The sequence below is a fragment of the Argentina silus genome (assembly GCF_951799395.1).
Source record: "Argentina silus genome assembly, chromosome: 5".
NCBI classification, from domain to species: Eukaryota; Metazoa; Chordata; class Actinopteri; order Argentiniformes; family Argentinidae; genus Argentina; species Argentina silus.
The window spans coordinates 7,535,034-7,548,007 of record NC_139659.1 but is presented as its reverse complement, the minus strand read 5'-3'; the positions used below and the strand labels follow the sequence as shown (position 1 = coordinate 7,548,007).

The window sequence follows — 12,974 nt, the reverse complement described above, 5'->3', positions numbered from 1 at the left end:
ATTAAAGAGAAGCCGTCTAGCTCAGGGGCCAGGACAACATTGATGTTTTTAGAAAACCCACCCCGTCACCCTGATGTGTCTCAGGCCCCAGCGCTGAAAAACCCATTTCAACCCCTGCTAGGTCTACAGCATGCTTCACTTCCTCTCAGCGTGTGTGTGCGTGTGCGCGAGAGAGGGAAAGACAGAGATGGAGAATATACTGCATGTCTTTAGTGTCTCTGAACCCACACAAGCTCTCTCTTTCTCCTTCTATCTCTTTGTCTTTCTCAAAATGGACGTGTTTGTGCAGGTGTTTACAGTATTAGTTTATGATTGTGTATGGGTTCAGGGCTACACAGTCAAGTCTTATCCCTTGGGCCTACATACAAGACCATGGGATTGAAAGGAGCCCATCTGCTGGCCATTTCATTCGCTGCCTTTCTCCAGCAACATATACCCCTATACGTTTGGAGCAGTGCTCTATTCTGTACCATTGAGATAAGGTTACGACAGCTCATCTCCCGGTCCTTCCTTCCTTCCTCTCCTCTCCTCCCCTCCCCTCCCCGTCCCTCTCATAGGACCCAAACCAGCTGATCAGGGCCAGTGCTCTGAGGGTTCTGTCCAGCATTCGTGTCCCCATCATTGTCCCCATCATGATGCTAGCCATCAAGGAGTCTGCTTCAGACATGTCCCCCTATGTCAGGAAGACCTCGGCCCACGCCATCCAGAAGCTCTACAGGTACTGCAGCAGCAGCAGCAGCAGTAAAACACTCTATAGCAGCTTCCTCTGCTGGTGACTTTCCCTTCATCTGAGCTGACCTGAGAAGACAGGATAGGTAAAATGCATTATGGCAGAGGCCTGCCTGTCAAGTCTCTGCTCTCACCTGTCGAGGCCTCTCAGATCAGCATGGATAAAGGAAAGGAGATGTAATCAGATTTGAATAGACTGGAAGGAATGTTTTTGAAGTGTAATCCAGTGTGTTTTTCATATCAGTTGAATGGTCAACACACTATGTGGGACATCTCTCTTCCTTCCTTATCCACAGCCTGGACCCAGAACAGAAAGAGCACCTGATTGAAGTGATTGAAAAACTGTTGAAGGACAAAAGCACAGTAAGTACAACGCTACGATAGTATGACAAGGGGTATGTGGTTGGATTTCTTGCATTTCATATCTGGCATTTCAACTGCCCCCCCCCCCTTCCCCCCCATTCAATCCTAAATCTTCTCACAGGCCACTTGGTGCAGTAAGAGGAGCTTACCACTGGAGGGTGCTCTAGTCAAACAGTTATTTCACTTATACCTCTATCCCTCAGCTCATTCACCAATGCCATGGTTTGTTAACACCCACTTAAACCCACACATCTTCAGATGCTCTGAGTTAAGTGTCCATTTGGAAGGCATTTTCCCACTGATGCTAGTGTCAGCCTAATTTCTTCCAAGGCCAACTTCTTTTTTCAAAGATCCTACAATTGACTCTGATTCTCACACTCTGTGTTTAAGCCAATACCAAATACAATGCTGGTTTCTTATTAGAATAGTCAATAGGTACCACATAGTCTTGATGGTCACATTAAATGTTTATATTAAGGGTGTTTAATGCCAATTGTGTATGCGTGAAAGTTGCATATAGAATGCAGAGTACATGGTGTTCACAATGACGAAGGCACAGGTACAGTACAGTTTGTTATGATTATATTTTCATTGCATAGACATCTCATTATACAAACAAAACCAAACAGCTAAGGCCAAGGGGAGGGATGGAAAGCCCAGCACCAGATGCATAGCATATTTAGCTACAGTCGCTAACGAAGACAGATGACTTCTCCCTGTTGAAGCACACTCACTGAGGCTGGGGGACAGAAAGAAAGGGCATTATCACACAGACCCACAATAAATATTATGTAGTGATGAATGGAGGAGACACCATCACGTAGGAATCTTAATGGGGTTTTTTAATTTTTTTTTTTGGTTAATATTACAGAATTAGGTTTTCAGAGAAGCTCTACAGCTTGATGTCAATGATCTACTCTTGTGTATAACAGTGTCTGGTGTACTAGGTCATTTCTTATGCTATCAAGCATAATAGGAGCCCCTTGGTAGTAGTTTGTGGATGTGCACCACATCTTTAACTTCATCCATTACAGCTGTATTTCAAATCCACTCTTTATTGAAAGTGCATTTGACATGTGTCATACAATACACTGCTCAAAACACGTTTTTTTTCACCCGGAGGAAAATGAAGATGTTGTACAAGTTGCTACTTTCCACCATCACATCTTAATATGACCTACTCTATTTGGTGTTTATGTACCTTTTTATGGCTGAACCATCTGTCTGCAGCCTGTGCCTGCCTTTAGCGTAACACATCCACTCATGTTGGGACTGGGCATGGGCTAGTGGCATGGGCTAGTGGCATGGGCTAGTGGCATGGGCTAGTGGCATGGGCTAGTGGCATGGGCTAGTGTTGGGCTCCACTTGTGTTTCCAACACTAGTTTCTCAGATTATTTGATGAGATGATGTGATAATTATTATCCTAATACGCATACAGGTGTGAAAAATATACGTTTTTGTCATCGATGTGTGGCCTACCTGACATGTGCCTTTACAGAAATGGCTAAATGAGTGTGACACCGGTGTTTAATGAGAGGATGGTTTAAAGAGAGGAAGGGAAGGGCTGATGAGGGAGACAACACAGGAGTTTGTGCAGCTGTTTTACCGTGATGGATCTATTATCCAGCCATTACAAGATAAATGATCGATCCCTCCCATGCCTCCCCCTGCACCTCCTACAAAATTGAAATGAGAACAGAGAGGTGGGGATGTGGGTGGTGTGATTAGGGGCTAGGTGGGATGCCCATTAATTTAAGAGAAAACGGAGGGAGGAGGAAGAGAGGAGAGAATGCAGGGAGGGTAGGCCGACCCTGCGCTGGGCCATCAATCAAAAAGGCGCGCGTTGTCTCTGGCGTGATGACCCAGCACTCTCCGCCTCCCTGGCGCCATAATTAGAATTCATGACAAAATAGATGCAAGGAAACGGTTTGGACCCTTCATAATTTTATAGGAAATGTATTGTTATTAGAGGAACCATTTGCTTAGTGTGATTTTTTCCATTACCGACTTGTCACGCAGTGTAGATAATATGGTAGAGGTGGAGGGGGGCGGGGGGAGGGAGGGGGGTATGAACTCCATAGATTGGGGTGTCAGTTTTGTTGATGGCGCATGTAGTTTACCTTGGAGCTGTGTCTAATGGGGGAAGTTCAGAGAGAATACACAAAGCATGGAGGCATCATGGTGTACATGCCCACAGACAGTACCAGCAGTAGTAGCCTTGGAGACAGGAAAAAAACTTGGGAATACACAAGGGAAAAGAGGCTTAAACAACCAACATCTGCCTGCTTAGTTATAATCTTTGAGTGTGTGATCATGGACACATGCACATTGATTCATTCCCTTCACACACACACACACACACACACACACACACACACACACACACACACACACACACACACAGTTTACACTCAAGTCCACTTATATCTGCATCATAAAGTGAGGTCTTTGTACTAGCATCTGTTTGTTTGGAGACCATAATGTGCATAATCATTAAGAACCACCCACAACTAAATTAGCTTGCTTTCCAATTTAAAGCACAAGCACAAGTTAAACTCTGGTTATATGATATTTTCATTTACAGTGGGCTTCTTAATTGCTTGCTCAACTGAGTACTTAAATGGTAACGTTTCCCTGTTTTGATTAGATTTATCCCCTTTAAATCGTTGTACTTTTTACTCTTCAACTTGTTCTTTTTTATTCTATTCTCTGCCAAGAGAACCGATCTCCACCTGGCATCAGAAAAGTCTTATATTTGTGATTAAATTGCTCCATCATGGTAACCATTGCCTCAACACTTGCCTCAACACTTGGTCACACATGCTTCCAACATTCTGCTGATGCTGCCATTACATTTACTGATCAATGCGTCCACACGGGTGCAACATGGCTACAAGATGTTCTTGCCCACCTCTGGAGTTGGATCTCAGTGTGTTTGTCATTTGTCCACACTCTTACCAACAGCATCAGATCTCACTGCATGTGACACAGAAGGTGTTGGCAGGGATATCAGGGACGGCTTTTGGTACCTCTGGATGGTTTGGTTTGGCTTCAGTGTGCTTAGTGTACGCTTGGTTGCTTTGTCCACTTGTCACATACTTTGAACTTATGTTGACCACACACTCCGCCATGTTATCTTTTGTTATGGTGCTTGAAATAAAAGCTTCCATTACCTAGTCAACAGTGATGTGCTGTAAGTAACTCCCACACACATTTATTTTGATTTTACAGTCATGTTTTCTCTAACGCTATCCAGATTGCGGAATGATTAGTGCTGGGCTCTGAGCTCCCCAGTAGTCAGAGAGCAGCTACACATTGAAACGTCTCTCTCTCTCTCTCTCTCTAAATATATACCTATATATATCTATATATATATATATCTCTCTCTCACATACACACACACACATACACACATACTCAGGAACCAAGGCTATGCCAAGACTGATGCTACTGTACTGTGGATACACACACACACACACACACACACACACACACACACACACACACACACAATCAATGCAGCCTCACGGCAGAGCTGATGGGTAAACGCGCAGGGTTTCCACAAGGGCCACCAGGGGCCCGTCTGTTCTAATGGGAGAGACCGGATTCTGCTCCCCCTCGCCTCCCCATGTTAATGCTGTTTGCATATTAATACACCGCCATGTCAGTCACTCAGTCAGTCAGTCAGCAAGCCAGCCCGCAGTAGGGATGGAACATGTAACAGCCAAATGGATTTTTCTCTCAATAAAATGTTGCTGATTGTTCCCCCCCCTCCCTCCTCCCGCTTACCCTTTTCTCTTGTCTCATGAATAGAACATGAAATTAGTTATGAGTAAAAATGAGAGCTGAGAAGGAAAATATGACAAAATGGTTGGATGTTTATGATGGATAGCTGTCTTATGGGATAGCTGTCTTACCATGGGACTATGAAATTAGATTAGTACAACCTTTAAATTCTTTAATTTTGTATCCAATTCTTCTTCCGTTTGTTGTTGTCTAACGTTATATTGTAATTATTTCTTTAGTTGTTTTTTTTTGTGTTTTTTTCATTACATATACATTTTCATCACATCATATCCGTGAGTGTTAAAAAACTTGTGTGAGTATGTATGTACATGTTTTAAATCCTCTTTTTATTGTTTGCAGATGTGTACAGAGGAATTGAAATGCAATTGTGTTTTTCAGTCCTCTTTTCTCCTGCATTGCACTCGATATACACTGTTCCCAGCTTGGCCTCTCAATGCGGTTAAAAGATGGTTCTATAAAAAAATTAGAAGGAAAACATGATACAGTTTTTCTAACTTTCCCTTGTCCTCCCCTCTCCCCCTCCGCCCCCCCTCCATTTCACCTCTCTCTCCTCTCCTCTGCTCCAGCTGGTGGCAGGCAGTGTGGTCATGGCATTTGAGGAGGTGTGTCCTGACCGTATTGACCTGATTCATAAGAACTACCGTAAACTCTGCAACCTGCTGGTGGATGTGGAGGAGTGGGGACAGGTGGTCATCATCTCCATGCTGACACGCTATGCCCGAACGCAGTTCACCAGCCCCTGGAAAGAGGTGAGAGAGAGGGAGAGTGGGAGAAAGAGAGAGTTAGTATGTAGGGAGGGAGGAGACGAGGGTGAGGGTGGAAGGAATGGTCACAGAAGCAGGGAGGGAGGGAGGGATGAGGAGAGAGAATGGAAGAGTAAAAGATGGAGAAAGAGAAATGTGGAGTCAGAGGTTTTGGGAGATGTTCCCTATTGTGTGGTGTGTGTGTGTGGTGATTTCAGAAGACATTAGCTGTGTTCAATTAATGGCCTCTCTTCAATACCTCTCTTTAAAGCCATCCAGGAAGGCTGTCAGGTAAGAGACAAACATACTGAAGCAATAAATACATTGCTTCAGTATGTTGGAAGTCAAATAAGTCATGAATTAGACACACCTAAGGAGACCCTCATGTCAGCCAGGCGGGGTTATTCATTCAGTCATTTTGTCACCCAAAGCAAAGTGGCTTTAACGAATGATGAGGGAATGTGGTGGATATGACACCGTGAGGTAAATATGGGACAGTCCTGTCCTGTCATTGGTGGTCGGGATATACTTTATACCATTCCAGGGATTGTTCTCAGTCATAACTCGTGGTGGTGGTGTGTTTCAGGGCGCCCTGTTTGATGAGAACAGTGAGAGGGCCTTCTATGACTCTGATGAGGAGAAGACAGACCAGGCCGAGGCTGTGGCCAAGCCCTACGTGATGGACCCGGACCACAGGCTGCTGCTCAGGAACACCAAGTCCCTGTTGCAGAGCAGAAACACTGCTGTGAGTATCACACACGATGCATGCATGAACACACACACACACACACACACACACACACACACACACACACACTCAGACACATAAACGATTGTATTCGTGAGTGTGTGTGATTTGTAGCTGGCAGTATGTAGTGTGTTTGTGTGTGTTTGTGTTTGTGTGTGTGTGTGTGTGTGTGTGTGTGTGTGTGTGTGAGAGCTGCTCTTGAACCTGGTGTGAGGGATACAGGCAGCCTTGATGGAGGCGTCTGAGCGTGGGACTCTATTCTCACATCTGACTGCTGTCTCAGGAACCAAGGCTATGCCACGACTGATGCTGCTGCTGCACTGTGGATCCACACACACACACAGAGCATACACACATACACAAAACTTGTAAGCACACACATACAGTATACACACATCTCCCAAAGTGCACAAAAAATAGATTCACTGAGAGCAGATCTCCATCACCCAGGAGACTCAAGGTCTGTGTGCCTGGGTAACAGCAGGAGGAAAAATGGTCCTAAATGAAAGTGTTGATTAAAATGTGACATGTGGGTCTTTACCAGAAAAAACACAGTGACGCCTTCCATCTTCATAGAGATGTCTGGGCTGGCTCGTTCAACGCAATCCTCAACAATCTGTTTCCTGCCGAAGTGACTTGCCTTGCCTTTTTAAGTGAACACCTGCTTACGTTGGTGATGGCCTTAGAAAAATTACACTTAAGAAGAGCTTTGGGTTGTAGCTCCTGAGGTGACGTCAGAAATGGGAAATGAGAGAGAGATCTGGCTTGGTGGACATTCTGTTATAAGAGGCACCATCAAGTGTGTAGGTGTAGGGGTGAGAGGTTAATTCTGGACATGGAGTATAGCTAACCTGCACTCCTGCCGTCTCTTCTCAGGTGGTGATGTCTGTTGCCCAGCTCTACTGGCACCTGTCCCCAAAGCATGAAGTCAGCATCGTCACCAAGTCACTGGTCCGACTTTTGAGGAGTCACAGGTACTCTGTGTGTGTGTGTCTTTCTCTCTCTCGCTCTCTCTCTGTCTGTCTGTCTCTCTTTCTCTGTATCTCTCTCTCTCTCTCTCTCTGTCTATCTCTCTTTCTCTGTATCTGTCTGTCTCTCTCTTTTTCTGTATCTGTCTGTCTCTCTCTGTCTGTCTGTCTCTCTTTCTCTGTATCTGTCTCTCTCTCTCGCTCTCTCTCATATATATAGATTTTTCAGGAAAGTCCTACTACCCTCATCTATTTCTCCTTGTGGATGTTTGACATGTTTTTAATATCTTCTCACAGAGAGGTGCAGTACATAGTGCTACAGAACATTGCCACCATGTCCATCCAGAGGAAGGTAAGAGCCCTGGAGATGGTCTCTCTTAGTGGAGTCTCCTGAGTTGTTTTGAATGTATCGTAACATTATTGATGTTCTCCTACCAGGGCATGTTTGAACCCTACATGAAGAGTTTCTATGTGAGGTCTACAGATCCCACTCACATCAAAACACTCAAGGTAAGTAGGACCCTCTCTTACGTCTGTCAACCCAGTATAAAAGCAAACTATCATCATAAGAAGTTTTTTGATCAAGCTCTCCTGTCTCGTCAGCTGGAGATCCTGACCAACCTGGCTAACGAAGCCAACATCTCCACCATCCTGAGAGAGTTCCAGGTCAGTCTTCCTCTACCTCTCCTCTCCTCTGTCAATATCCCTCCCTCACACACACACACACACACACACACACACACACACACACACACACACACACACGCCCTGAGTAGATCATCATACTGTAGGTGATTGCCTAAGTGCTTGACATCTCCTAACCGATACCTCCTGTCTTGGCGTGGTCTCTCCCATGTTCAGACCTATGTGAAGAGCCAGGACAAGGCGTTTGCAGCAGCTACCATCCAGGCCATCGGCAGATGTGCCACCAACATCTCCGATGTGACGGACACCTGCCTCAACGGCCTGGTGCTGCTGCTCTCCAACAGAGACGGTAAGGAGTGATCACTTGATTGATACCCTGATCAATAATAGCCTGACCCTTATCCCTGTGTTTCCAGAGGGCTTGCAGGTGGTACAGTCATGGTCACAGTGAGTCGTGGTCTATAAGAACAGTGTTGTCTTCTCTCAACAGAGACTGTGGTGGCGGAGAGCGTGGTGGTGATCAAGAAGCTGCTGCAGACCCAGCCCACTCAGCACAGCGACATCATCAAACACATGGCCACGCTCTTCGACAACATCACTGTACGTTCTGGCATATTTGCGTAAAACTTAATTCCACAGCTTTGGCACTAATTTATACAGCATATACTTGAAGTAATCGCGGACTGGTTTTGCCAAATACGCAGAATAACCTTTCACTCATGTCCAGGTGCCGATGGCGCGAGCCAGCATCTTGTGGCTGATTGGGGAGTACTGTGAGAGGGTCCCTAAGATCGCTCCTGACGTGCTCCGCAAGGTAGCCAAGAGCTTCACCTCGGAGGAGGACATCGTCAAGCTGCAGACGGTCAACCTGGCAGCCAAGCTCTACTTGACCAACTCCAAACAGGTACAGATACCTTCATCCATCGCTCAGTGTAATAGATACATTTTATTATTAATCTCTTACTGTACCAAGTAATACGCCTGAAAACATCCTAAAATATCGGCCAGTTTCTAGTTCTTAGTCAGTTATTAGTCAACTTAGGCACTTGTTGGTCATATACCTTCTGAAGCGGTCCTGTTAGTTTCTCTTAAGTGGTAGAATCAAACTGCTACAGTTAGCAGTCCTGCCGCTCTGAGGTAAATGCCCTTGCATGCAGCTGTGTAAGAGTAGGCGTTAATGTAGCGCGTCCCTTCGCCATTGCCTCTGCCTCCCGTCTGCACACTAATTCCACCAGATGGGAGGGAATATGGCCGCCTGCCTGGTTGGGTTTATGGCTGCAGACGCTGCCTTCTCAAACGAGCACATCATTAAACTCCTTGCCCCTGATAATGTGACAGTGAGAGGGAGGGATGGAGAGGGGGAGAGAGAGATGGGTAATGCTGCTCTCCGGGGCAGTAAGTCTTGTTTTTATACCTCCTTGAATAATATATGTTAGTGTAAGCGCTCCCTCTCCCCATCTCAGGCCATAAAAGCAGGGCAGAGGGAGAGTTTGTCACTCATCCTACAGCTTTAGAGGGGGAGCAGTCTGCTGGATGAAGACAGACAGGAGAGGAGACAGAAGAGTGTTGATGAGGACTAAATATAGTGTGATGGGTTATGATTCATAAGCTTACTTACTACAGAATATAGTTTGTGTTTGTGGTATCAAATGTAATACACAATATGTACACACTCTCACATCTCTCTTCCACTTTCTCCTTCCATGATCTGTCCCTTAAACACTCCTGCTCCCAACCCTCTTTTTTTCTCTGTATTTCTCTCTCCCTCCCTCTCCCTCTCCCTTTCCCTTTCCCTTTTCCTTTCCTTTCCTTCTCCAGACCAAGCTGTTGACCCAGTACATCCTGAACTTGGGCAAGTATGACCAGAACTACGACATAAGAGACCGCACACGCTTCATCAGACAGCTGATTGTGCCCAATGAGAAGAGTGGAGCGCTCAGCAAGTACGCCCGCCGCATCCTACTGGCCCCGAAACCAGCGCCTCTGCTGGAGTCTGCCTTCAAAGGTACCTGTTCCATCTTCACTTACTGTGTAGAGGGTACACATGGAAATGAAACGGTTGCGTTGACTGATACCTTTATTGATGGCTTTTCATCAATTTCACAGAATTTAGAAGGGCCGGGATCTGAATATTAGACAGTGTCATAGTTGAGCTTTTTTAAAGGAACATTTCACTGATTGTCACCACGACTCAATAGCAAGTAGTCTTTGTTGTCAGAAATTCAGAGCAAATAGACAAGAAAATAGCTATTTATCGAACCAGTAAATAATATGTCCAAATGATGAACTCGTACTCCATATTACTTTGCGCCTCCCAGCCAGTCATGGAGGCAAATGCACGTTAGTAAACACAACTGATAGGCGTGTGCGTGAGCGCGTGCCTATGGATGCAAACAAACCAGGCAGTAGCTAATTTGGCAACAATAACCTCACTCCTCCATAAAACTCCTTGTGGTTTTCAAAACAATGTGATCACTCAGGGTAAAATCCTCAAAGTAGAGATACCTAGCTTTTGATCTACATAATTATATTAAACTTTATTTATATAGCACCTTTCAAAACAGTGTTACTAAGTGCTTTACAAATGTGCAGATAAAACAGATATGCAAATAAAAACAAAGATATAAGTAAGAAAACACAGTAAAACCCAACACAAAATCAATAAGGGCAGCATCAGTTAAAGGCTAGTCTATAAAATGAGTTTTAAGAATAATGCATTTGGAAGCTGTTTTCACATGTCCACACGTTCGTACGGTGATCTGCACAATGATTTTGAGGTCAACATTTGGTGTCCCTTTAAGTTTGCTTTGCCTCAAACTGGTGCCAATGCTTAGTAGATCTGACCTACAGTATAACCACTCCCTGCTTGGTTCATCTGTGGGGAATGCCAAGGTGGACACAAAAGATATTCAAAAGGGTCTTAATATTTCAGTCTTTGATTGAACTTCCATTTTCTACCAGTAGCGTCTGAGAATATTAAGTGGATCGCAGGCAGTGTGGTTTTAACATGCTGCTCTGACTGTCTCTCTGAAGGGCAGTAGGGTCAGGCCCTCTTTCCCTCTGCTGATGAGATGGGTAAATTACCAAGCTATGCTAACCTTTCTGAAACACAGAGGAGAAAAAACTCACTTTAATACTAATGCACACACACACACACACACACACACACACACACACACACACACACTTTAATGCCGACAGGAGGGACAGAATCACCCTACAACAACATTAGAATTCTGAGGCAGTGTGCTCCTACTAGATGTTTATGGAGAACGTTAACCACCCCTGTCATTCTTAATATTCACACTTTTTTTCCCTTTCTTTTCGTTAGAGAAGCCCAGTTTTGTGAGCAGACCTCCCCAGGCACATTGACTGATTACCCTCCTATATTGACCATTACGGAGGGAGAATCGTTTGTGTGTGTGTGTGTGTGTGTGTGTGTGTGTGTGTGTGGGGGGGGTGACCCTTTATTAAAGAGCACTGTGTTTATACAGTGACATTTCAGTGTGTTAAATGCCAATTACCCCTCAGTCCTGCTGATTGAGACTGGACTGTGATGACATTGAGACCCCTGCCTTTCTCTCTCCTCCAATGTTACTCATTATGTTTGTCTTTCATTCCTCTTTCTCACCCCCCCTCCCCGTTTCTCCTCCTCTCCCCCCCCTGTATTTCCCCTTTCTCCTCTTTTCCTCCCTCTGTATTCCTCTCTCCTTTCCCCCTCCCTCTCTTCTTCTCTCCCCTCCTTCTCCTCTCTCCCTATCTGTTCCTTCCCTCCCCTCTCCATCTCTGCCAGATCGTGATCGTTACCAGCTGGGAACCCTGTCCCACACCCTCAACACTAAAGCCACTGGGTACCTGGAGCTTTCTGATTGGCCAGCGGTGGCTCCTGACCAATCCGTGAGGAATGTGGAGGTGATCGAACCGGTACGGCAACACTCAACAATAAAGTCTCCAATCTGGTCCCCATGTCATTGTCCTCCTCTGCCACAGACTGCCATATGTTCATAGTCAACTTCCCTGACAGTCTAGAAGTTGGCTTCATAGAAAGGTGGAGTTGGCTGCTTGACATCCTCTCCCGTTTGATGCTATGAACATGATGTGAGTCTCACCCCACCTCTCCTCCTCTTCTCATCCCTCACCTCCCCCAGGTGAAGGAGTGGGCGCCATCGCTCAGCAAGGGCAAGGGCAAGGGCAAGGGCAAGCCAGACAAGTCAGAGGACAAGTTCTACACTGACTCCGAAGAGGAGAAAGAGGAGGAAGAGGAAGGATCAGGGAGTAGCAGCAGCGGAGATGGTAGCAGCAGCAGCAGCAGCAGCAGCAGCAGTAGTGAAGGTCAGTGTGCACGTGTGTGCATGTGATATAGGGCTCTCTTCAAACGATAAAGAACAACGCCAGAGATGTTTCATTTGCAAGACATTACATGTTGCAAGGTTAACGGTGTGTGTGTGTGTGTGTACGCGTGCGTGTGTGTGTGTGTGTGTGTCGCAGAGTCGGGCAGCGAGGCTGAGAGTGACGAAGAGAAGAGCAGCAGTCAAAGCAGCGAAGAGTCGGACAAGAGTTCCAGCCAATCAGAGAAGAGCTCCAGCCACTCTGACATTGAACAGAAGAAGAAGAAGAAGAAGACCAAGAAACCACTGCAGAAGAAGAAAGCCAAACCAGCAGCCAAAGACAGGTACAGACAGGGTGACAGACAGCACCGGGGAACAAGTGTATGTTTTAGTTTCCGAAAATAGGATTTCTCCTCCCCTTGAATTAAGCTGTTCAGGTGTCACCTGCTGTGTTTTTCAGCTGGGTGTGGTAATTAGGCAGGTGTGTGTGCATACTTGTGTGTGTGTCACTGTGTGACTGAGTCACGGTCACAGTCAGGGACGTGATCAGTGCTTTGTAGCGTCAATAATCTCATCCTCCCATCTGTTCACCTTCTCAACACATCCACACGCCTGTGCACATACTGGATCGCTCTCTCTCTT

The 12,974-nt window shown here is 45.7% G+C and overlaps 1 protein-coding gene across 1 annotated transcript in view; it reads left to right on the top strand.

Annotated features, from left to right (window-relative positions):
- The window catches only part of ap3b1a (adaptor related protein complex 3 subunit beta 1a), a 44,540-nt gene that overhangs the window by 7,978 nt on the left and 23,588 nt on the right, over positions 1–12,974 (top strand). The window contains exons 5-19 of the mRNA XM_083670216.1: positions 558–718; positions 1,026–1,092; positions 5,467–5,649; positions 6,230–6,388; positions 7,268–7,365; positions 7,657–7,711; positions 7,798–7,869; positions 7,963–8,025; positions 8,221–8,353; positions 8,495–8,604; positions 8,732–8,908; positions 9,823–10,009; positions 11,798–11,928; positions 12,153–12,336; positions 12,493–12,676. Coding sequence (XP_083526342.1) covers positions 558–718; positions 1,026–1,092; positions 5,467–5,649; positions 6,230–6,388; positions 7,268–7,365; positions 7,657–7,711; positions 7,798–7,869; positions 7,963–8,025; positions 8,221–8,353; positions 8,495–8,604; positions 8,732–8,908; positions 9,823–10,009; positions 11,798–11,928; positions 12,153–12,336; positions 12,493–12,676 — 1,964 coding nt within the window. The remainder of the gene's footprint in view (positions 1–557; positions 719–1,025; positions 1,093–5,466; positions 5,650–6,229; positions 6,389–7,267; positions 7,366–7,656; positions 7,712–7,797; positions 7,870–7,962; positions 8,026–8,220; positions 8,354–8,494; positions 8,605–8,731; positions 8,909–9,822; positions 10,010–11,797; positions 11,929–12,152; positions 12,337–12,492; positions 12,677–12,974) is intronic.